The 24,513-nt window shown below is 44.9% G+C and overlaps 1 protein-coding gene across 1 annotated transcript in view; it reads right to left on the bottom strand.

Moving 5' to 3' along the window:
* Myo3b (myosin IIIB) overlaps positions 1-24,513 on the bottom strand; it is a 326,704-nt gene that overhangs the window by 149,916 nt on the left and 152,275 nt on the right. Inside the window, exons 14-21 of the mRNA XM_087900046.1 lie at positions 23,734-23,832; positions 23,268-23,382; positions 16,963-17,089; positions 14,879-15,089; positions 14,436-14,583; positions 13,969-14,122; positions 11,059-11,147; positions 9,131-9,260 (exon numbers count right to left, since the gene is read on the bottom strand). Of these exons, the coding sequence (XP_087756172.1) occupies positions 9,131-9,260; positions 11,059-11,147; positions 13,969-14,122; positions 14,436-14,583; positions 14,879-15,089; positions 16,963-17,089; positions 23,268-23,382; positions 23,734-23,832 (1,073 nt within the window). The remainder of the gene's footprint in view (positions 1-9,130; positions 9,261-11,058; positions 11,148-13,968; positions 14,123-14,435; positions 14,584-14,878; positions 15,090-16,962; positions 17,090-23,267; positions 23,383-23,733; positions 23,833-24,513) is intronic.

Here is a 24,513-nt window from a genome sequence, read left to right as displayed (position 1 = left end):
ACAAAGTAGTTCTATGGTCAGCACAACATGAGGAACTTTAATAAAGGGTTGCAACATTGGAAAGCACTGGTTTAGATATTCTGAATTGTGGGTGGAGGTGCTTACAGACTAAATCAGATCAGCCAATATATCCCAGTGATTACCAGAAACCAGTTGGGATGGTTAAGCCAAACCACATCCACTGGAAGACAGTTCATCTGGTTTCCTTATCGTTTGAACTCCCCTTGTGGAGTACGAAGAATGGAGCCCACTCTACTAATATTGGCTCCTAATAAAATCTCAGCGGTTTCTACCTCCCTGCCTGCTGCCCTTGGGTGCAGTTAAGCAACACTTAACTTCATTTACTGAGGCCTCACATGTGCGAGCCAGTAAAGTTCATAACTGTTACTCCGCACAGCTGGGGTTTACAGCTTCGCTGTGCACACACTGGCACCAAAGCAAACTGATTGACTTCATATGGATCCAACATATGGGCCAGACTGTTAGAAGACGGTCTTGGATTCTGAAGAGAAACTAGAGTTTCTATTAACATGACCTGAATTCCTGAGGGGCGTGTGTGTGTGTGTGTGTGTGTGTGTGTGTGTGTGTGTGTGTGAGAGAGAGAGAGAAGTTTTGATCCACATCTAAGTAGAGAGATTAAAATGATGATGGATTGGTTTCTAGTTTACTTTCTTTAAGGAGCCCAAGGCTAGCCTTTAGGAAGGTGGGTAGAGAGTGACCTGAATGCTATACTACAAACAGATTTTATACCAGAATAAATTAATACACTGTAAGGGCTATGGGACGTTTTCCCCAGTGTAAGGTATTGAAATATGAAATAAATAGCAAAATAAAAGAAGATTCTTTCATCTTTTTTTGTTGTTGTTTAGTTTTGTTTTTGTTTTTTAAGACATGACTTCTCCATGTAGCTTTGGCTATCTTGGAACTCACTCTATAGACCAGCCTGGCCTTGAACTCTGAGAAATCTGCCCACCTCTGCCTACTGAGTGCTGGGGTTAAAGGCTTAAATAGGAAGATCTTTCTTTTCTATGAATGAGAATACCAGCAGAGAAAGACAGAATTAATTTTTTTCTTGTTATTCTTTCTTTCTGATCATTTTATTTTTTAAAATATTTATTTATTTGCTTATTATGCATATAGTATTCTTTCTTCAGTCCAAAAGAGGGCACCAGGCCTCATTACAGATGGTTGTGAGCCACCATGTGGTTACTGGAAATTGAACTCAGGACCTTTGGAAGAGTAGGCAATGCTCTTAACCTCTGAACCATCTCTCCAGCCCCTTTTATGATCATTTTAAAAAAAATCAAAGCTTCAGCCAGGTGGTGCACACCTTTAATCCCAGCACTTCAGAGGCAGAAGTAGGCGGAGCTCTGTGGGTTCAAGGAGTTCAAGGCCAGCCTGGTCTAGGGAGTTCCAGGTCAGTCAGATGTTACACAGAGAAATCCTGTCTCAAAAAAAAAAAAATCAAAGTTGCTATATTTGCTATACTTGGCACGATCATTAAAAAAATAAAATGAAATGGCCCTAAATTGAACTGCCACTTAAACACAAAAAGGTGCTTTCTTCACAGATTTCAGAGTGATGTAGGATGTAGGAAATATCTACATGGGAGCAGGATGGTGGTGAAGCTGACTCATGGCAGACACCAGCTACCCCAGCCTCACAGTCCTGAGTGATGTTTGTTCTCAGTTGTACCTTTCTCTCCTAGGATGGAACAGCATCGGAGACTCCTCTATAGCTAGGAGTGCCAGGGGAGCTTTGGAAGATGGATTTCCACTCCCAGAAAGAAAGATAGAGAGTCCTAGATGAGAAAGCGGGTCTGGGGTTTGCAGTGGCTCAGTGGGGTCCTTGAGTTTTCTATTATTTTCATACAAAAATACCTTACAGCTGCCTGGGCTGTGTATCTACATAAGATCCATCAAGATGGTTCTGCAGCAGAGATGCAGAGATGATTTTGGACTTTCATAATCAATATTCTCCATTTATTTATTTATTATTTATTTTTGGTCATGAAAATCTTTCACTTGGGGCTAGGGAGATGGATCAGCCACCAAAGGGCACCCACATAAAAAGCCATTGAGCCTTGAGGAGTCTAATGAAGACCAGATCTTGATGGACAAGGACAGAAAACATTAACAAGTGGAGAAAGAACCAGGAGAGCGTGGGGTTTCTCCTGTGGCCAAGGACTCTGCTTCTCCTCCAGCCCGTGGAAGCTGGCACCCATGGGGAACTCATAGGCCTCTGAAGCCCCAGTCCAGACAGACCCTGAGCAGTGATCTGGGGTGTATACTCAGGTACATCCAGCCATGTGGAGCCCTCGGCCCTGGATCCAGGCATCCCGGCCTCCAGGGAAGACCCCAGGCTGCTCTCCTCCCTGGGAGGTTCCAAATCACTTTCAGATGGATGTGACTCTGTAGTCACATCTGCCTTCCCTTGCCAGTGCTGGAGGGCCGCACGCTTGTCTTTAGACTGGGAATATAGAGTTTGGAGTGCCGTTCCTTCTGAAGTTCACAGCTTATTAAAAGAAATCCCAGGCTCTGGCAGGCTGGCGGCCAGAGTGGTAAATTACAGACTGTGCTCATTTCTGATGTACTTCAAGCACTCTTGGGACTACCAGGAACTGTCGTTCACAAACGGCTCTGTGGAGGGACAGAGTCTCAGCGTGCCAGCTCCTCTCCAGCAGCTGGGAGGAGGCGCCATTCTTCTCTTGTCTTCCCCACCCATCCCATCAGCCAGCCCTTCCCCACCCCCCTCATTCTGCCTCCAGCAATTCAGACTAGCGATATAAGGCCTCATGACTAAGAGCGGCCATCCGGCCATCCGCTTTCCATCCTGCTTGCTCCTCACACCTCCCTCTGTGTTGAAGGCTTTGTAGTGGTGTCTTGTTTACTGAGGCACCTACTTTACCTTCCTCTCTATTGAGGTGTACAGACTCTGGCTTCAGGATGGATGCTTCATTGTCCTCAGACTGCCTGATTTTCTCTATTTTCTTAATGGGACAAAAATAAATCTCTCCCAGGAAACCTTCCTTTTGTCGAAGACATCATTTCCTCTTAACCTGCAACCTTTTCCTCCCTGTGTGACCCACAATATTCCTCTCTGCCTTCACTTGGATAGATTAAACACTTACATTGTCCTGCTTCTGACTTACACACCTATTCAGAATTATTCAGAATTTATTTTTTATCATGCTTTATACGTTTTTAAAGTTAGTACTACAATCCTGCTTGTCTTTGACCACTCTGGCTGGAGCTTCCTTCTATCCCCTCTAGAAAGTACTTTCGCGCGGAACCAGATCTTGACATTTTTGCTAATTTCATGATCATATGTTGACTTGAGGTACACTCCACTCTCAAGTTAAACAGGAAGGAGAGTGTCCCCCGAGCGTGAAAAGGAGCTCACTCTGCAGCCCCCCTCCTCACCGTGGGACAAGTCAACTGGGTCTCCCCCTTCAGGAAGAACTAAGCCTGTGCTGGGTGCAGCCCCGAGACTGTCCACTCTGGCGGGTGCTCTTCTAGACCTGTCTGCTGAACTAACTGTCAGAGCAGAGGAGCACCTAGGAGAAAGGGAAATGGTGAGAGGGTGACCCGCTGGTGCCCTCTCCAGGGCTTAATGCCATGAACTGGGGAGTTACAGAATCAGGACTCCACTGACTTGAAGAACTGGGCAGTGAAGGTATGAACATGCCTTAAAGACTTATAAGAAGGGAGACAATGCTCATGTGCCCCCCCCACACACACACACACAAAGAGCAACAATGAAAGCAGAGAGAATGAGAGTCATTACAGCCCCAGTTCTGAGGAGGAATGTGCATGACCTCAGGCAGAAGGTGATGGAGGCAGGACTCAGTTCTGGGCATTGAAGCTAGCCCAGTCTTTAAAGTTAGAGAATGTTTCCTCTCGTTTACTTTCTTCTCTTCCAGTTTTCCCCAAGTTTTTAACTCCTTTAAAACCCCAACTACTACTCGGATATCAGAGTCTATGATCAAATGTAGATGTAAGTCTTTCAGGTTCTTTCTAAACCTCTTCTCCCTCCCGCAAGCCTTTTGCACTTTCCCCCGGGTTACTAACAGACAACAGGACATTTTCCAAATGGGAAAGCATGCCTGGATAGTGCATTTGAATATCTTTCCTTTTAAGTTCTTCTGCCTGGACCCTTCAACTTGAGAGTTCAACTGAAAGGTTAGAATGTATTTCTGCGGCCATATCAAACTTTTACCCATGAACCACCTTAGAGCTCCTATCGACAGGAAGGAGTTACAATGGAGATATTACCACATCTGAAATGGCCATGCAGACATGGTCATGTCAGCATGCCAAAAGCGAGAGAGAATCCGTGCTGATTGTGGCTGCCTCTGTTTCCCCAATGGTGACTGGGAACCTTGGGCTGAGAGCATCCCTCAACATAGGCATCTTTCCCACCAGACGAGGCTGGTGCTAGGCAACCCAGGAGTGACCCTGCCTCCTGGCCACCCCAGGCCTTACAATTGCATTCTGCGTGTTCACTCAGACACACTGTCTATTGGACAGCACAGTTGAAGTAGGCAGTGGGAGAAAGCTACGCGGTTACTGTCTCAGATTTCACATGTGGTTACTGTGGCAGCTTGGATGTGTAATGTCTCCCCAAGGGGCATGTCTCAAGCACGGTCTCCAGCCCTGGCAACTACTAGCAGGTGACGCAGGCTCTAAGAGGCAGGGACCAGGGAGAGGCCTTCTGATCCCTGGAGGCGTGTCCCTAAAGGAGTTGATAGAAACTTGGTCTTTTCTCTCTCAGGACAAAGGCAAATTTGCTCTACCAGACACACCTGCCATGATTTGCTTCTCCCAGTCCCAAACCAGCAGAGCCAAATGATCGTACACTGTAAACCTCTAATACTGTAAGAAAAAAAATCCATCTTTTCTCTTTATGGGTTGGTTATCTCTGGTATTCACATAGTCATCGGAGGCTACAACGTTGTACACGGAGCCATGGGTTTATCTTTTCAACCTTGATAAGAAATTAAGCCAATGCATCTTTTCTCTATCCACTAATGAAGGAAGTGTTACCTGCCTGGCAACCCAGGGAGGAGACTCCCTTGAAAGGGCAAGAAAGCCTGCCTGGGGTCCTCTGAGGTCTCACTTTGGAAGCAAAGGACGGCATCAGTCTAGCTCCTAGGGAAGCTGAACGTAGCTGACAGGAATTCTTTGATAATGAAATTAAAGTTTTCCTTTGAATTTTAAGGGGCTTTTCTTAGCTTTGGGCAGAAGGCCAGACGACCGTGAAATAGAACGCACATGGAGGAGTGTGCAAAGTATAATAACGATGAGGAGGCAAGTGTCCAGGTGCCCACCACTGTGATGGGAGCCAGGGCATCCGTGCACGGCCAGTACTGTTTAGGGAACCATGTGTATGTTTGCTGCCACATATAAAAACTACTCACTTTATTTTATATGGATGTGTGCTCTGCCTGCACGTATGTATGTGCACTATGGGTGTGCCTGGTGCCTGTGGAGGTCAGAAGAGGGCATCAGATCTCCTGGGACTGGAATCATAGACAGTTTTGAGCCACCATATGGGTGCTGAGAATGGAAGCTGGTTCCTCTTCAAGAGCAGTAAGTACCCTTAACCTCCGAGTCACTTATTTAAATTTTGAAGCAGGGTAAATAAAAATGACTTCAACAGTGGGTTTTTAAGCACTGGTATTATTTTGACAGAATAACTGGGGCTTCATTTGTCTCGAGCAGCAAGGCATAACCACTTTCTTCTCCTCCAAAGAGACAAGCAGGCACGTGAAATAAATGCTTTCAACTTCAGTGAAAACAGGAGGATCCCTTTCAAAGGCTATACTACAATGAGAGATAGACCGACAAGAGAGAGGCATGGATGTTTCAGATTTTAAAAGCTTCATGAACATTAGATCTCCTGGGATTGGCATTCTAGGCAGTTCTGAGCTGCCATCCTGGGCTGGGAATAGAACTTGTTTCTTCGACAAGAGCAGCAAGTGCTCTTAAACACTGAGCCATTTCATTCAAGGCAGGGCACCTCATCACTTTTGAATGGAGGTCTGAGTACTATTATCATTATAAGGTAATAATTTGGGGCCCAATTCCAGATAGAAAGCGAAGGCATACAAAAGTTCTTGTTCCTCTTATAGCACACTGTATTAACTCCGCTGTAGCCTCCCGTTGTCTCAGTAAACACCTTGTTAGCAGACTTCTCCTGTCTGTTAACTGAGTGCATTTTTGCTTGAGTAAGTCCAGAAAGCAAACAGACTCTTGCCTGTTAGTTTTGATACTTATGCTTATTTATATGTGTAGCTTCTTTTTTATTTTTATTTATTTACTTATTTATTTATTTTTTCTAGACAGAGTTTCTTTATTCAACAGCCCTAGCTGTCCTAGAACTCGCTCTTGTAGACCAGGATGGCCTCCAACTCACAGAGATCCCCCTGCTTCTGCCTCCTAAGTGCTGAGATTAAAGATGTGTGCCACCACTACCCGGCTATGTGCAGCTTCTTAATACTTTTCAAAATATGAAGAAAAATGAGCTTATGATTATAAATGAAATTAGCAACATAGGACCAAATTCAAGAATACAAAACTACAGAGAAGCTTGCCAGGACATCATATTTGTTTCTAGTCTTTCTTTCCCCAACTTTTGTTACTCCCAGATGAGGTAGAGTTCCATTTCCAGGCAAAATTCAGAAAAAGAGACAACTGCTGTTCTCAACGTATGGGTCACAACTGTTGTGGACTGTTTCTTTAACTAGGCAAATACGTGTTGCATTTGTTTATGCTGTGGAATATCACTTTAACTATTTAAAGGTGTGCTACATTTGTTTAGTTATGTAAAGGTGTGTTGCTGTTTCACCTTGTTTGTCTAAGGCACCTGATTAGTCAAATAAAAAGCTGAGTGGTCAAAAGCTAGGCAGGAAAAGGATAGGTCGGGCCGGCAAGCCGAGGAAATAAAGAATATGAGGAATTTAGGCTGGAGAGAAGACGAGAACAAGGAAGAGAGGGAGAAGCCTGGAGCCAGGCAGCCAGGCAGCCGCCAGCCTGTAGTCATGGAGCAGGACATACAGAAATAAAGGTAAAAAAGCCCTGATGCAAACGTGGATAAAGAGAAACAGGTTAATTTAAGTTAAAGAAAAAAAAGCTAGCCAGAAATGAGTGCATGTTAAGGCTGAAAATGCATAACCACTAAGTTTCTGTACCTTGATTCGGGAGCTGTTTGGGGGCCCAAGAGAAAAAGCCTGTTACAACACTTTTGTAGGTTGCATATCGGATATCCTACATATCAGATATCTGCATTCCAATTAATAACAGTTGCAAAATTACAGTAATGAAGTAGCAACAAAAATAGTTTTATGGTTGGAGGGTCACCACAACATGAGGACTGGATTAAAGGGTCGCAGCATCAAGAAGGCTTAGGACCACTGAGTTATAAGCCCTCTGGAAGATAATTTAAAAATGAACAAGAAATAGGAAAGGTTCTGTTGAGTTTCCTCCTGCTTTGGGGTGACTCGGGAAGAACAGGAGGCTCCGTGTTGAGCCTTGCTTTCTGCATAAATCCACCTAGCGCTTAGCACTATGAACTTGTTTTTCTTTGGCCAAAGGTTGAAAGGGTAAATTTCCAAAATTCCGAACAGATTTGACAAGTCGTTACTCATGTTTATGGGAGAGCGCAGTTGCCAGCTGCAGAGTTACCTAACTAGCTCTTATTTCAGAGACTCTTCACCCTGCTACTAACAGTATCATTGACCAGAAACCAGCTGCAGACAGGTCTTCAGTGGGGAAACGCCAGGCCGCTCTGCCCACGCCTGCCCTAGGGATCCCAGGGGTCTATATGAATCAATTCCAACGGTAGCCAAGAAGCATCTATAGAGAAAGCTGGTAGAGACTTTTGATGGGCGCTGGGTACCATAGATGCGTGTTACATCACCAAGTTAAGATGAAGAACAGGCTGTAGACCGGGTTTTCGTTCTCCCCTAGAGAGGATTTTCATTACTCCGCACATTATAAATTCAGCTACAAATCAGACACAGTGATAGTTCGTTCTACCTAGCAAAGGTACCAGGTGAGAGACACGGGTGCCAACGATTTTAGGAGGGAAGGCGGGAAGGACTGATTAAAAACAAGGCTCTCGCTCTTGCTTGCAAAGCACATCCAGAGCTGTGTCTAGACAGTCTCAAAAATCCAAAGCCCTTGAGAGCAGAACAGTGAGAGGGGGATTGAGATGCCAGCCCAGACAGACAGCTGGATCCCAGGTAAATCAAAGGCAGTTGACCCGGTGAGAATCCACTTGGCGAGACAGAAAAGAGCTGGGAGTTCCCCTTTGGGGCCCTAGCATTCTGCTTCCTGGCATGAGGACCCACAGAATGGCAGCTTCAGCAGCTAAGTTCCAACACGTGAAGCTATGGGTGTGCCAGGTTGCTTAGGAAAACGACAGGGTGGACACCTGGGTAGGAACTGGACCAGGCAGCCTCTGAGGGGCTCATGCACAGGAGACCTTTGGTGCACCACACCCTTTTACTCAAAATCTTGCACGAATAGAAAGAATTGTCTCAGTAATTCTACGAACCAAGTCTACCCTGGGTGTTTAGCGTGAACTAATGATAATGTACAGTTTTCTAAAGAGAAGAATTAAGAGGAGGCAGAGAAAATGAGAAGTCTAAGAGACGATGTGGGAAGTGTGTGTGTGTGTGTGTGTGTGTGTGTGTACAAATCTTCTCTGGTGTTAATTTATTAAAAAAATAGTCATGCTCTTTTCTTGAACTTGGATTGAACCCTGACCCTGACCCTGGTTAAAGAAGTTCAATGTGGGGCTGAAGAGAAGGCTCAGTGGTTAAGCACTTGTTGCTCTTGCAGAGGACCCAGGTCTGGTTCCCAGGACCCACATGACCGCTCACAACCATCTATGACTCCTAGGGGATCTGATAATCCTCTTATGACCTCTGTGGGCACCAGGCACGCACATACTGCATAGGCATACATGTAGGCAAAACACGCAGACACATAAAATAAAACAAAATACATCTTAAAGGGGGGCAAATTTGATATTGGTGGTGCAGACATTATTTAGACACTGACTAGAAGACACCATGATGGCTCACTGATAGTCTGGACTGAGGCTGTTGGGGACTCTCAGGTACCTGTTTTGGTCAAGGGGATTGAGAACAGTTGCTGAAGAAGTTTGTTCTCAGACGTCCTCAGGACTACAACCACATCAGCAGGGAGAGTGTCTCTGTTTTTCTCAAGAACCCCAGAAGCATCATATAACACCTGGAAAACACAGCCAAGTGTACAAGTTAACTAAGGCAAGGGACTATGGCTAGTGATACTGGCAGATCATCTGAGTAGCCATTGTCCAGCGCGGGCTATAACTATCCTCTTACACTTGGACTTTTGGCTACCGAGCACCAGATAAAAAAGGAGGAGTTGTACTTTTGACGGGTCAGTTTATCTTGGCTTCTTGTCCAATTATCTTTGAAGAAAAGTGGTCCCACTGAAGATATAGCACATCAGAAAAACTCTTAAAATATACTGAGTAGTCATGTGTGAAACGCCCATCCTCATTCTACGGATAGGTAAGCAGGAGCTCAGCAAAGGCCTGAAGGAGGTAAGAGTCCGGTGACCATCATACTGGGACAGACGGGCTTTTAGCTCATGACCGCCACACCCTCTCGGCCTCTCAAAGTACTCATGGAATCTGAGTGATCAAAGAGTCTAAATGGTTCTTGGTCCTCAGCAATGAGTGAATCCAACTTAGAAGTATCTTAAGGGATAATCTACAAATTACTGGAGTGGTGTAGTGGTTTGAATGAGGATGTCTCACATAGTCTCATATGTTTGGTCCACAGTTTGGTGAATTGGAAAGGATTAGCAGGTGTAACCTTGTTGGAGTAGGTATGTCACTGGGGGTGGGCTCTGAGCTTTCAAAAGCCAATTCCAGGCCCAGTCTTTCTCTTTATCTATCTATCTATCTATCTATCTATCTATCTATCTATCTATCTATCTATTTATCTATCTATCTATTCATCCATCTATCATCTACCTATCTATCTCTCTGTGTGTCTCTCTGTTTCTCTTTTCCTCTCTGCCTGTAACCATACTTCCTGCCATGGTGGTTATGGACACACCCTCCAAAACTGTAAGCAAGCCCCCCAATTAAATTATTTCTTTTAAAAGTTGCCTTAGTCATGGTATCTCATTATAGCAATAACAACCTTAACTAAGAAATGTAGTAAATAAGTTCAGCAAAGAGTTCACAAACCAGAGAGAAAAGGATCCTAGGAAGAAAAAAAAAGAGAGAGGTATGGGTAGAAAAATGTACATAAGAGGAAAAGAAGGAAAGGGGCAAGAGAAAGAGGACAAGACAGAGGCACGGGGGATAAAGAAGACAAGTTTACTTTCAACTGAGGATATAGATATGGAAGATGATTTGGATACATCACACATCAATAGAATAATCAGAAATACCTTTTGTTGAACCCCACCCATTTTCTGGATCTAGGGCCTCAATAAACCTCATAAGAATTGGTCACAATTCAGTTGGTTTATCTGGGAGAAACACAGCAATGAGCTGTCAGTTATGGACTGGACAGTTTTCTAAATTAGTCATCAGTCGGCTTCAGGGACTTGAGTTGAGACAGCAGCATGGTACGTGAGAAATGGGGGTTCCATCTTATGTAGTAAAAACACAGCTGGACGGGTGAGATTGCGTCCTTTTGCTGGACACTTCCAGTGGTCAATAGACAATAAAACCAGTCCCACCGTGTTCTCAACCATCCTATGTCAGCCGGACTCTATCCAAATGACTTCAGAATGTGAACATTTACCACGAACCCCTACAAAGGCTGTAGTATGCTTCCTGTCTAGAGAGCTGTCAGCTCTGGGCCAGCCTTCAGGCAGGAAGCAGGTGGTAGCTCCATGGGCCACCACATCTGTACAGGGCACCACTGAGGACACTTGGGAATTACGATCAGAATCAAAAGGAGGATGCCAGCAGTTTAGTAAGCATCCCTCTGAAGGACACAAATCTCTTGTCATTCTTGGGTCCCCTAACTTCTGTCCCTCTCACCGGTCCAGCGTAGTGTTGAATGCCAAAGCAGAGCTCCACTCCTTTGGGCCTCCAGAAGAATTTGCACCGTAGGTTGTCTGCAAATTTATCTGTGTGCAGAGAAGAGGAGACTGAAGTGCTCATCTCTAAGTGGGACATCTATAACACACGCACGCACGCACGCACACGCCAAGGCTCAGGGATTATCACAGAAGCAGTGGAAAGAGAGGGCGCAGATGTAAGTAGTGAAAACAGTGTTTGCTGGATTTGACAGTCTAGCTGCACGCATGAGCCCACAGCAGCTCCCACATGCAGTCTGTGACTATGTCTCTGTCACAGCTCACAAGGCCTGCCCTAGATTAAACCAACTCCAAATCTCAGCATGGGGGTATTGCAAGGAAGTCACTTGTTTGCCCCGGCCACTCAGAACCAAAGTAATCACAAAGAAACCACATTATTTAAATCACTGCTTGGCCCATTAGCCCTAGCTTTTTATTGGCTAACTCTTACTTATAAATTTAACCCATCTCCATTAATCTGTTTATGGCACATGGCAATGGCTTACCAGGTAAAGTTCTGGTGTCTGTCTCTCTGACTCCACCCTTCCTTCTCCCAGCATTCAGCCTTGCTTTCCCTGCCTAGCTAAGTTCTGCCCTGCTATAGGTCCAAAGCAGTTCTTTATTAACCAGTGGTAATCACAGCATTACAGAGGGGAATCCCACATCACTGGGGAGGGACCCACGAAGTTCCACTTTTTAGATGAGAAGCAATTGGCAATTGACAGTTGCTAGAGGGAGGAAGAGGTACCTGAGAAGGTACCATGCTCCTGAGACGGCCCCACAGTCATGCATATATAGACCTAAATAACTCGGGGCCATTAGAGCAGAGAGGGTTGCTTGAGCACATGGAGTTGAAAAGGGAAGGTAATGGGAGAGTGGAATAATGGAAGGACAGAAGGGGAAGAGATGGGAATAGATTTGATCTAAACACACCAAATGAACATATGAATATTAACAAAATATTTTTAAATTTGACTCATATGGATTTTCATGATAGAGAGTCACAGTGGGGATTGTTTGCTCTTTCAAACACAAATCTGCTCCTCTAGCCAGAGACACTGAATAGGGGCTTGCAGACCAGCCCCAAGCAGCCCCACTCAGGTGGGCGGGTCCCATGTTGCCTTGCTTTAGCTGTTAAGATGTCACAGTTCCTTCCTATCTCTAGGAAATAATAAGTACAGACACCCTAGACAATTTCAGATCCTGCCAAGGAGCTTTGGAACCTTGCAGATAGGGTAGGAGGGCAGATAGCTCCAGGTTAGCTTCATCTGGACAATGTGCAGGCAAGAGAAAACCAGTGGTGCCGACAGCTTCAACACTTGGAACTGAGTCTCTCACACATAAATTTCCATTTGAGGAAGGAACTTGAAAATTTCTACTCTCCCCGACAACAACTTTTACATTATTGTGGACCTGACTGCGAGAGTTCAGTGTGAGGAACTGTGCTAGGTACTGAAGGCAGACGAGGAACTGGGGCCCAAGGGTTTCTCACATCACAATACAGGTAAAAAACAAAGTTCATTTAAACTGAAGGGACAGTGAAGGATGGGGACGAGGCTGGATGTGGGCAAGACAGAGAAATTGGATATGAACTGGGAAGACAGTTCAGTCAGTAAAGGTACTTGTCACCAAGCCTGACGACCCAAGTTCAAACACAAGGTAGAGGGAAAGGACAAACTCCTGCAAGTTGTCCTCTGAAAGATAGAGGGATGGATGGATGGATGGATGGATGGATGGGTGGATGGTTGGATGGATGGATGGAAGAACGGATAGATGGACAGATGGACGGATGGATGGATGGATGGATGGACGGATGGATGGATGGATGGATGGACGGATGGACGGATGGATGGATGGACAGATGGACGAACGGATGGATGGACAGATGGGCGGACAGATGGATGGATGGACAGATGGACGGATGGATGGATGGACAGATGTACGGACAGATGGATGGATGGAGAGACGGACGGACGGGCGGACGGGCGGACGATGGATGGATGGATGGATGGATGGATGGATAGACAGACGGACGGTTGGATGGATGGATGGATGGATGGATGGATGGACGAATGGAAGGATGGATATATAGGTAGAGAGATAGGAAGATAGATAAGTAGATGGATATGAAAAATAGAGGACTTCAGATGCTAGAAGGAGGTACATAATCTCTATCCAGAAGATACTGGTAACCTAAGAAGAGGTGGCTTTAGAAAGACTAAACCAGCAGGAATGTCTACAGAAAAGGGGACATTGGACAACTTGGGACTAGAGGTAGATAGGAGCCCCGGTGAAGACATGACACAGGTCTGCAATGAGGATATGAAGGACCACTTCTTGGCCTTTGGGCTAAGATAAAGTGTAAAAGGGAGAACTCGGGCAGAGGAAGGTATAAGATGATATAAGCGTAAGGAAATAATATGAGTGCTGGCGGTAATAGGATGGGGGAGAGCGTAGGAGTGGTGATAGATTTAAGTCACAAATTCTACCAGTCCATTTTAAATTTTTTTAATTTAAATCTATTTGGATTTGTGTGTATATGCGTGTTCCTGCCTGTTTGTATGTGCACTGTCTGCACGCAGGTGCCAGAGGAAGCCAGAAGATGGTGCTGGAACCTCTGTGATTGGAGTTAAGTGTTGTAAGTTGCCCAACACGAGTGATGGGAACTGAACCCATGGTTTCAGAAAGAACAGCAGGTCCTCTTAACCTCTGAGCCACCTCTCCAGCCCTGCCAAGATCTACAGTTTTACAACCCACTAAGTGTCCAAAGTGAGTCAGAGACACTCCTTCTTAAAACTTTAAACACATCCACCTTGTGTCTTGTGCTAACTTCCACTCACAGTCTGTGAGCCTTTCCCCGAAAGGTACCTACCGACCAAGGTCTGGTCTGTCGCTTGGGGAAACCGACTTTCCTCATCCAGAAGGGCAAGGAGGCCCAACGGTTTTTGGAGGAACATGTCCAGGAGCGGGCGATTGTCCTCATACTGCACAGGGACAGCATCAATGCCTTCGTTCTGGTACTCCATCTGGAGGGAAACAGACCATGACTCCATGGCCTGAAAACAGCCTCCGAACCACCATCATAGTTTAGCCTGGACTTTCTGGGTCAGGTGGAATCGCCCTGCGAGGCAATGTACCTTTCCATGGAAATCGGGACCTTTTTTATTTTCCCCAAACTGAATTTAGACTTTATTTTGACAGGACTGTCTCGCCAGTACTGTTTCTGAAGCCTTGTCCTGATAGTCTGACTAACCAGGTTTTGTTTCGAATTGTGGGCAGTCAGGCAGCCCTCCCCTGGCACCCCGCCCCATTACGCTTAGCTTCCAATTCAACCGCTACCTGCTCGAGAGCGAACACGTGCTGATTGAAGTAGTACTGGATCTGTTCGTTGGCGATGTTTATGCAGAGCTGTTCAAAGGAATTCCTCTGGAAATCCTCAAAGCCGAAAATGTCCAAGATGCCCACGTTCATCCTGTCCTCGGCACTACTGCAAGAGAGAGAGAGAGAACATGTCAGGAGAAGTTGCATCCAGCTACATTCTATCTCAAAGTAATAAGTGTATAAGTTCACACGTCCACCAACATTAATCTCGGCATTCAGGAGGATAAGGGCTGTCAGGAATTCGAAGTCATCCTGGCTAAGTGCAGGACTCTACCTCAATATATATCATTGGGCATGAACCTGGTTTACCTAGCTCCCCGCCAAGCCTCCCCCCTGTAGTGGCTCCATCAGGCATTCTCTTCTCAGGAGTAAATGTTTCCACTCTCCTGGCTCCCACTTGCCATATGTTTTTATCTGGCTGCAGGAGTGTGTTGACGCGATTCACAATCCAGCTGAAGAGCCTCCCATAGAGGGCCTTAGACATGGCGTCCCTGACATCGGCAGCCCTGTCCACCGTGTTGGCTCGGACAATGGTCTCGCCCCGGGTGACCACACAGTGGGACGTGAGAGCCTCCAGGAGCTCTTCGGGGCTGATGCAGAGTACACAGGCAGCTGGAAAAAAAGAGTAAATACTATCTTAAACGTGACGCCACACTTTCACACAGCCCATGCCAGCCAGCACCTGCAGCATCCAGGGTGTGCCAGGCTCCATTCAAGGGGCTTCATGGTCCAGACAAGCAAGGTTCTTAACTTCAAGAAGCCTCTGGACTGTACAGCACAACTCCCAAACTTTCTGAATGTTCCCCATGAGTATTTAGTAAATAAAGGCAGGGGGATCTAAAGAGGGAGAGATCTTTTATCAAATAAATTGGAAGATTAGACAGTCACAAACACATTGGGTAGGAATGACCTTAAAAAGAGTGCTGTAGCTTAAAACAAAAAGGCCTTTTGGTTTGGGGGTTTTTTATTTTATTTATTTATTTATTTATTTATTTATTTATTTATTTATTTATTTATTTGGGACAGGGTTTCTCTGTGACTTTGGAGCCTGTCCTAGAACTAGCTCCTGTAGACTAGGCTGACCTCGAACTCACAGAGCTCTATCTGCCTGTCTCCTGAGTGCTGGGATTAAAGGCATGCACCACCACCGCCCAGTTTAAGGGTTTTATTCTTATTAATTAATTTTTTTCATTTATTTTACATAATAACCACCATTTCCCCTCCTCCTCCTCCTCCTCCTCCTCCTCCTGTTTCCCTAACACACAATCCCTTCTACCCCCCATCCACTTCTCCACCTCCATTCAGAAAGGGGAAGGCCTCCCATGGTTGCCAACAGGGCACAGCAAATTGGGGCAGGACCAAGCTCCTTCCCTGCATCAAAGCTGGGTGAGGCAACCCAGCATGGGGAGTAGGTTCCCAAAGCCAGTTCAAGCTCCAACAAAAGGCCCTGCTCGCACTGCTGGGAGCCCAACAAGCAGACCAAGCTACACAACTGTCATACATATGCAGAGAGCCTAGGTAAGTCCCATGCAGGCTCCAAAAAAGGGTTTCTTTTTTAATCAATTGTTTTGGAGACAGGGTCTCACTATGTAGCCTAGGCTGGCTTCAGATTCTGCACCCCAGGCCTCTCCACAAGCTCTGAGATTACAGGCATGCAGCATCATAGTCAGCTGCTCATTGTTGTATAGACATGAAGACTCCTCACCCTTTCTTTTATCGTGCTTGCTAGTAGAACTTTCAAAATAAGGTGGTGCTGCTTTCTCTCCTACGGATGCTGAGTTTACGGATTCATTAACCTTTTATTTTTCTTTTTAATAAATGATTTTGCAAAGCAGCAAAAGTGGAGACCCACTGTGTAAAGTTTCTTGCCACGGCCAGGTTTTCTGCAGAACCACCGTCTATCACATAGAGGGTGAATGTTGCTATATCACAGGATGTCCTTCTGAGAAATGCTAGCTACTGGAACTGTAGTATGAGGGCCGGCTTGTTGGGGTTTCTGTCCCGCTCAGTACACCACAGCAGACATATCCCAAAGAAAATCACTCACAAGACTTCATAAGATTATAAACTGATTGGCCCATTAGGTCAGGCTACTTATTAGCTCTTATAACTTATGTTACCCCATTATCCTTATCTACATTAGCCACATGGCTCCGTACCTTTCTCAGCTGGGCAAGTTACATGCTGCCTATTTGGTGGTCTGCACCGGAATGGCTGAGGTAGCTTTCGCCTCCCTAGCCTTATCCTATTCTCATTGCCCCGCCTCTACTTCCTGTCTGGTTGACCCGCCTATACTTCCTGCCTGGCCAATCAGCGTTTTATTAAAATACATGATTGACAGAATACAGATAATTCTCCCACACCACTGAAACCATCTAGAGCTAATAGGAGGATGTTACAGTGGCATCATATTCTATAGATTCTTGGAAAACTGTGGAAGTGAAAGACATGAACTTTGATAAGAAAGCACGTAAGCATCAATTACCATTTTCCAAAGCTTCGGGGTTGGGTACCTCGCTTTTGTCCGTTTGGTGCTGAGAGGAAATAGCTGCAAACTCAATGTTCCCGATATTCAAAATCCCAGCCAGAATTCTGTACACGGAATGCACCTCCTGGAAAGGACAGGGAGAGCAATGCTCGGAGGTCATCACTGATCAAAGGGACAAATCATTCCCCCTTTAGTTGAAAATACCATACAGTTGTCCATCAAACTCTGTTCCGCCTCTTCCTGCACACACACACAGGTTCCCTAACCTTCTTGAAGTTAGAGGTAGCAAGGTCACTAAGCATTAACAATGAAACAAGTAGAATGTGCCTCCTTGAGTCCCAGGTCCAGGGGAACAGAGTACACTTTGTCCATGCTTTCTTTCTCACCGCTGCTGGTTTGGACTCCTGGACACCTGACCTCAACCTTGCACTAGACCAGCGAAGGACCACATGGAATGGAGATGTTCTGCCCCCTGGCATGGTGACCAAGAGAGAAATGACCTTTGCCCTTGAATTCACTTAACCTTTTGCTCTAATTAATCCGAGCTCCCAACTCAGAGATGGAACAAGAGAGATGTTCCCTCACCTCTTTTGGGTACAAAGTTTTATAAAATATCTAGGGGGTCACCCTAGGGCTTACTAGGGTATCTCAGAGCTACGGGTTGTAATGCCTGATGGGAAAACATATTTTGAAAGACCCTTGTCTCTAGCTCCTAGCATGAGAATTTCTAAAATTGTCTGGGTGATCAGATCTTTGTTATGACAGAAAATACTTTTAACCATACCTGTGTTTCTGTTAATAAGCGAATTTTAGTGGGCCTCTAGATAAGACTTGCAGTCTGAGAGGCTGGCTGCTCAAGGGAAAACCAATCTTAGAACTTAGTTCCCACCTGATCCCATCAAACTCTAGGGAGGGCTAGGGCTCCAAACTGAGTTAATTACAAATGACCAATAATTAATCAGGTGTGTGCGTATGTGGTATGATGTGGTGTAAACTTTACAAAAATCCAAAACAGGATCAGGGAGTTTCCAAACTGCTGAATCCATGTATGTGCTGGCAGGGTGTTGTGCTCAGAGGGCATGAGTTCCTTACTGTTTACTGCCCAGTTATTTTTCATTTAGCTATCCCTGGGTTGTAACCTGTATAATAAATCTGCAACCTTAAGTAAAATGTTTTCCTGAATTCTGTGATCTAGTTGTTAGCTATACTACTACTACTGATAATAATAACAATAACAATAACTAGAATTAGTTATACCGACTAATCAAGCTACAGAATAAGGTCATGGTCACTTTTATAACCAGTTCAGAAGTAGAAGACGCCTGGGGCTTCCGGCTGATGTCTAAAGTGGGGGCTCTTGTGGGACTGAGCCTTGAACTTGGAGGATCTGATCCTAACTCTAGATGAGAGGCTGAGTAGAATTGTAGGCCACTGAGTTGGTATAAGAGATTCTTTGATAGGGAATTTCAGAAAATAAAAAGTTTCACATATTTGGTGACATAAATTTGAGTAAAATCCATCCAGATCATCTAAGCCCTGTTTTCATGTTCAAAGTTGAGTATGTAAGTAGCACTAATGGATTAAAAATAAGGCATGCTTATAATTTGTTTAAATTTTTCATTTTCTATATGTACAATAAGGAAACATCTAGTTGGGATTTTTTTCCCTGAATTTTATGCTAATAAACAAAACTACTTCCATAAAACATATTCAAATGGGCTGTTTGATTTAATACTATACCCAGCAGTCAAGTAATAGGAACTGTCACTGGACCACTGATAAATACTGCCCCCCAAACTGAGCCTCCCTGCAGACATTACTCAGTAAAGCCTCAAATCTGAATGCAGGCTGTAACACTGACATCTGCCGGATGCCTGATAATGCTGCAAAGACAAATGAGGACTAGGAGTCAGGCTTCTGCCATAGATAAGTATTGTTCTTCCAGCTTCTAAATCAAGGGCAAGATGTCATGTTCCAGACTTCGCGAATCCCTATTTAATCACGCGATTTAAAAGTGGCTAAGGAGAACACCTACCAAATGGGTTTTTTTTAAAAACTTGCCTGGATTTAACATGACAGCCCCTCATTACCGTGATCAATACAGGATGAGCCGCATGCATCAAGCGACTCCCAACAGCGGCAGATCTGAGAGTTTGCAGCCAAGATCGCAGTGATGGGTTCTGCTTCTACCGTGTCTGTATCCAAGGGGTTATCTAAAACTCTCCTCACCCTAAGGAAAAGTGTAGCTCTTCCAACAAACACACACAGTCCCTACCATCCAAGCTGAGGCATCTCCCCCGAAAGAGCTTCAAGCACTTCAGCACTGTGATGATGAGCTCCTAAAAAATGAACACCTGAGACCATGCTCATGAGATGAACAACTCACCACGCTGCTTCTCTGGCCACGTTCTCTTCAGTGCTACACCCAGAGGGTCAGCAAAAGTGAGACCCTACCTCTGACCTCCAGTGAGCACGTTTAGATTCAAACCCCATGCACTAGAGCTGCTTCCTTAGGTCTCCTTCCTTGGATCAATGAAGGAAGCAGGGATGGTCTCATCCCCCTCAGGTGCCACCTATGTGGCATCTCTGGGATTGTCTCCCACTCTACTCCATTAGCCTGGCCTGGGGGTGAATCACGTCTTCCTTTCAGACCTAGGAACCGCCACCTACCTCAGAGTTCAATTCAAAATACCATAGCCAGCCATGCTAATGCTCTGAATGCTATCATGGAATGGCTCCACCTTCCCCAAAACTTCTTGGTTGAATGGAAATCTCTTTCACCTTCCTTAACTTGTTTTCTTTTGCCTCATCAGAGCTATGGAAACTTTTCTGGAACCTCGGCCTTCCCTGTGGAGTCTTACGACTCTATTTTATCTATTTCTAGTCTCTACCTTTCTATATGATACAACGATCAAACCTCACTCAAATGAGAGTTTTATTAAGAAGGTTTAGCAAGGGGGCTGGAGAGATGGCTCAGAGGTTAAGAGCATTGCCTGCTCTCCCAAAGGTCCCGAGTTCAATTCCCAGCAACCACATGGTGGCTCACAACCATCTGTAATGGGGTCTGGTACCCTCTTCTGGTCTGCAGGCATACACATAGAGAGAATATTGTAAACACAATAAATAAATATTTAAAAAAAAAAAGAAGGTTTAGCAAGTCCTCCAACTGGGTCATCTCAACATACCGCTTCTGAGCAGTTCAGTCAGCAACAGTGGGAGAGGGAAGAACCCTTAGCCACCAAAGCTTTCTTTTCTCAGTTTTTCCCAAGGCAAGTGTTGCCTAGATGGTGTTCAGGCCAAGTTCAACGTTAGGAAGGACTTGCTGCTGATTTGCTGAAACCACTCTGACCTGGCTCCTCAGGTGGAAGCCAGTGGAAATTTATTTATCCCTTTCTTTTCTCAAAATCTCTGATTTTCACCAGTTCTGTCTACTGTACCGGAATCAGGGTCAGCGGAAGATTATAACATATTACTTCCCTCCTTGGCACCCAGGGTTTCATGCCCCTTTAGGCCCGACAATTCGCTTACATAGTATGTTAGGGTAAAGCCTGTAGCAGCAGGGTCAGCGTTATTTAATATCCAACAGAAACAGCCTGGTTGGGCTCAAGACACCTCAGCTGGGTTTACGGTCAAATCCCCTTGTCCCTTGTCAAACCCCCATTATTCCTTCTGCCTGGAATGTTTCTTCATGGAACTCCCAGGGCCAAACATTATTCTGAATGCTTTTGGATGGAGCCTGGAATTAAAATCTCTCAAGTCTGTACTAAAGTTTGTATGCCATAATTTTTTTGTGAGGTTTTGTGTGTGTGGGGGGAGCAAACAAAAAAAAAAAACTTGAGGAGTTCCCACAGGGAACTAGGGACCTTCTAAGAAAGGACCGGAAATACAATTTTAATTGAATTGGTCAGTTCATTTAAGCTCTGTTGAGAAATGACTGGCAGGAAATCGTTAGAGAATTTCTGTCCCATCAGCTATTTGGCATCTGCTGCCTGATTCTACACAACCTAGTCTTCCTGAATTTAGTCATGGTGCCGTGACTTTCTAAACACAACATGGGGTGATAATTCAGCGGAGAAGGTTGTCTGCGGAGATATAGGGTCAGAGAGATAAAACCCATCTCCTCTCTTGCTAATTAACTTAGGTTGGTTTATTCCCAAATGAATTAATGTGGGACACAGGGAGGGGACACACAGTGACATGCTGTCACTCCCCTGTAATGTGGGACGCTGGAGAGAGACACACAGCTTACTGTCACATTCCTGTTATAGACTGGGGCGGTATACACAATGGCATGCCGTCACACTCCGGTTATATGCTGAGGAGCTACCCCTAGGGGCAGATACGTAGTGACACACTACCACACTTCGGCAAGAGGATACACAGCACCAGGCCATTACACTCCTGTCGCTCATTGACCGGGCGCAAATTAAGAAGCTTTGCCATCTTTCTCATTCCTTCCTTCTATCCATTTACACTGTCATTTCTTTCCCTTTATTGTGCCCACCACCCCATGCCCAGGAACGACCTGCCTCAAATGCTTAACTGCTTCTCTTTCATTTGCTGTTAAACCATCAGCATCTGTTCGGTGATCAGCAGTCATGCTGGCTAGTTTTTACGTCAACCCTGCACAGGCTGGAGTCTTTTTGGAAGAGGGACCCTCAACTGAGAAAATGCAGCCACTAAAGAGGCTGTGGCCAAGCCAGTGGTGCATTCTCTAGGTTGACGACTTATGTAGAGAGACCCAGTTCACTGTGGGCAGTGTTAACCGTAGATGGGTGCTGTAAGCAGGCAGGCTGAACACGCCAGGAGGAACAAGCCAGTAGGTAGCCTTTTTCTCTGGTCTCTGTGCCAGTTCCTGCCTTCAGCTCCCTGCTCTGAGTTCCTTAGACAAGCTTTCAACTGAAATAAACCCTTTCCTAGTTGTTTTTGGTCATGACATTTTATTATAGCAACGGAAAATCTAAGTTGGACAGAAACTTTTTTCTATCAGAATATCATTATGTGTTCTCTTCTGAAGCCCAGGCCAATGATATCATAACATTCTGTCATCTTTTATTCACTGAAAGCAAACCATCGTCTCCCCGACAGGCTCCCTTCGCCATGGACCCTGTTCCCGTTTAAGGACAGATGCCCCACACTTTGGCATGACCTCAGGGACGGGCTTGTGCTTTAAACAACTTCATTTCTGCCTCTGCTATCAACTCTTCTGATGATGTGACATTGATAAAAATGAGCTCCATAAGTCAGTCGCCATAAAAATCTTTTAACGATGCAGGAACCTTTTAAATTGCCCTCAAAGGAGCTGGGTGAAATATATTTCTATTTTTATCTTGACTTTTGGAATATTCCCCTGTCCATTTATGGGACGTGAGAGACAGAACAACAACAAAATGAACAGCTATCTAGGAAAAAAATGAAACGTTATTATTAGGACTAAAATCAGCTATGCTAGGGAGGAAAGGACAGGCCAAACTCGCGGGGACTGCAGAAGCAGTGCTTTATCCAGAGCAGCTGCCCCAAGGTAAACAGAAAGCTTTGCAGTCTAATCTCAGATTTAAGTCTCTAGCTTTCCTCCTAATCACTCAGCCCCATGCCAGCAGAGCGAAAGAGCTTGTATGTTCTTACAAAACCGATGGCACGAAGCCCAGAAACTATGAAATAATGTATCACGGAACCATATTTGATCCTTGAGTCATAAATGCTGTGTCAACCTTAGCGTGTGTCTGACAGAGAAAGTCTCTATGGAGTATGACGTCGGTGGCATAAAGCCTACAGTCAGCTACGGGGTGCAAGTATGGCGGGGGAACATGACTGCGGAGGTATTGGGAGGGTTTTAATTAGTTTGTCGTGTGCACAAAGAGCTACTTGCAAAACTGTATGTCCTAGAGTTTAGGCATAACCTATACATTCCTAAATGACTCCTTTCAGAAGCAATATCGACTCAAAATATGGCAATATTCTTTTGGCATCTGTTATTATAACCAGGCTGAATTCATGAAAATGGTAACAATTGATAGTTGTCCAGTCCTTACTCTCATGATTTATGTTCATTTGGGGCACCTTGTTCCAATTCAGATTCTGATTTGGTCATTCTTGGATGGACCAGAGGGTCTGCACTTCAAACCGGCTCTCGGGGAATGACGAAGTTTTGGATCCTTCGACCACATGTTGAGGTAGACATGCGCTATCTCACAAGGCACATGCATTTGATATGTGTCCAGCAAGTTAGAACACATGTGCCTTCTCTCCCACCCATCTCCAGACATTTGCATTGTGTTCGTTTCCTCTTGTCCAGCGTGTACCTTGTTGGTGAACCCGATAATCCTGAAGCAGTGCTGGATCGCCTCAAACTGTCTCCGGTAAGACTCCTTGGATGTAATGTCCCTCATGACTCGTCCAGTTTCAGCAGCTATGTATCTGAAGAAAGTGGAACATGACCTGATACAGTAAGCACTCATTCAGCACGCAGCGCTGTGGGCCAGCGCAGGCAAATGTGGGCTTCTTCGCAAGGGTATTTCGTTAACAGGCCAACGGTGTGGCTGGGAGAAACGGCTGTAACTGAGCTTTTCATCACTCTAAACGATGCCCGTGCTGAGATGCCGTTCTTGCTCCCTCCTCTTGCATAGTTAACTTAACAGAATGAGTTTCCAGTTAAGGAAACAGCTTCATTTACCTCTAGATTTGTCAACGGCTTAACTGAACCCTCATTCAAAATTAACCAGCAGCCTCCTCCCTGCCAGCAGCAAGGGGCTTTGCAATTATACTTACCTAGGAGGCTTTTCCTCGGGAAGTCTGAACTCGGAAAGTTTCTTTTGGTGATAAAGGCCAGCATAAATATAGTAAAATATGTGAAAATTTTTCTCTCCCCTGGAAAAAAAATTGAGGAAGAGGTTTTATTTATACCATAGTCCAGGCTTTCCTGACCTAAATAATTGATTCCATTTCCTCTTTTGTATAAAATATTATTTTGCAACAAATTTACATATGCAGGCAATTAAGTATGCATCATCCCAATTAGAAAGCAGCAACAGTGGTAATATTCATAGAGTAGTAATGGCAATGGCACTTTACCGAACACATGTAACTTCACTATAAACTCAAAATAATTCAGGATTGTGCACTCTACCAAAAGCTAAAACCCCAGCCATTGACTTGCTTCTTGTGATCCTCCTGCCTCCTACCTCCCCAGTATGGGCATTACAATGTACATGACACCATGCCAAGCTACTTTTATTATTTTAAATAAACTTTATTGTTTGTATTTAAGGTATGCAGTATAACACAAAATATACAAAGATGATTGAAAAGATTATTATATTTTAATGCATAAATGTACTGAAAGCCAATTATGGCAGGAACTACTCTGGATGCCAGAGAAACAGGACCAATAGAAGTCATAGCCTTTTGGAGCATTCCTTCTAGACGGAGTTAGATGGCCACAAATATGGTCTCACCTTACTTTCTTCATGTGTCATACAGGCCTAATAATGTCAGCCTCCCAAGTTAGTAAGAGACCTAAATGAAGTTTCTTGAATTAGTTATGTGGTG

Source organism: Myodes glareolus, chromosome 21, assembly GCF_982192425.1.
Source record: "Myodes glareolus chromosome 21, mMyoGla1.1, whole genome shotgun sequence".
Lineage (NCBI taxonomy): Eukaryota > Metazoa > Chordata > Mammalia > Rodentia > Cricetidae > Myodes > Myodes glareolus.
This window is presented reverse-complemented; position numbering and strand designations above follow the sequence as displayed.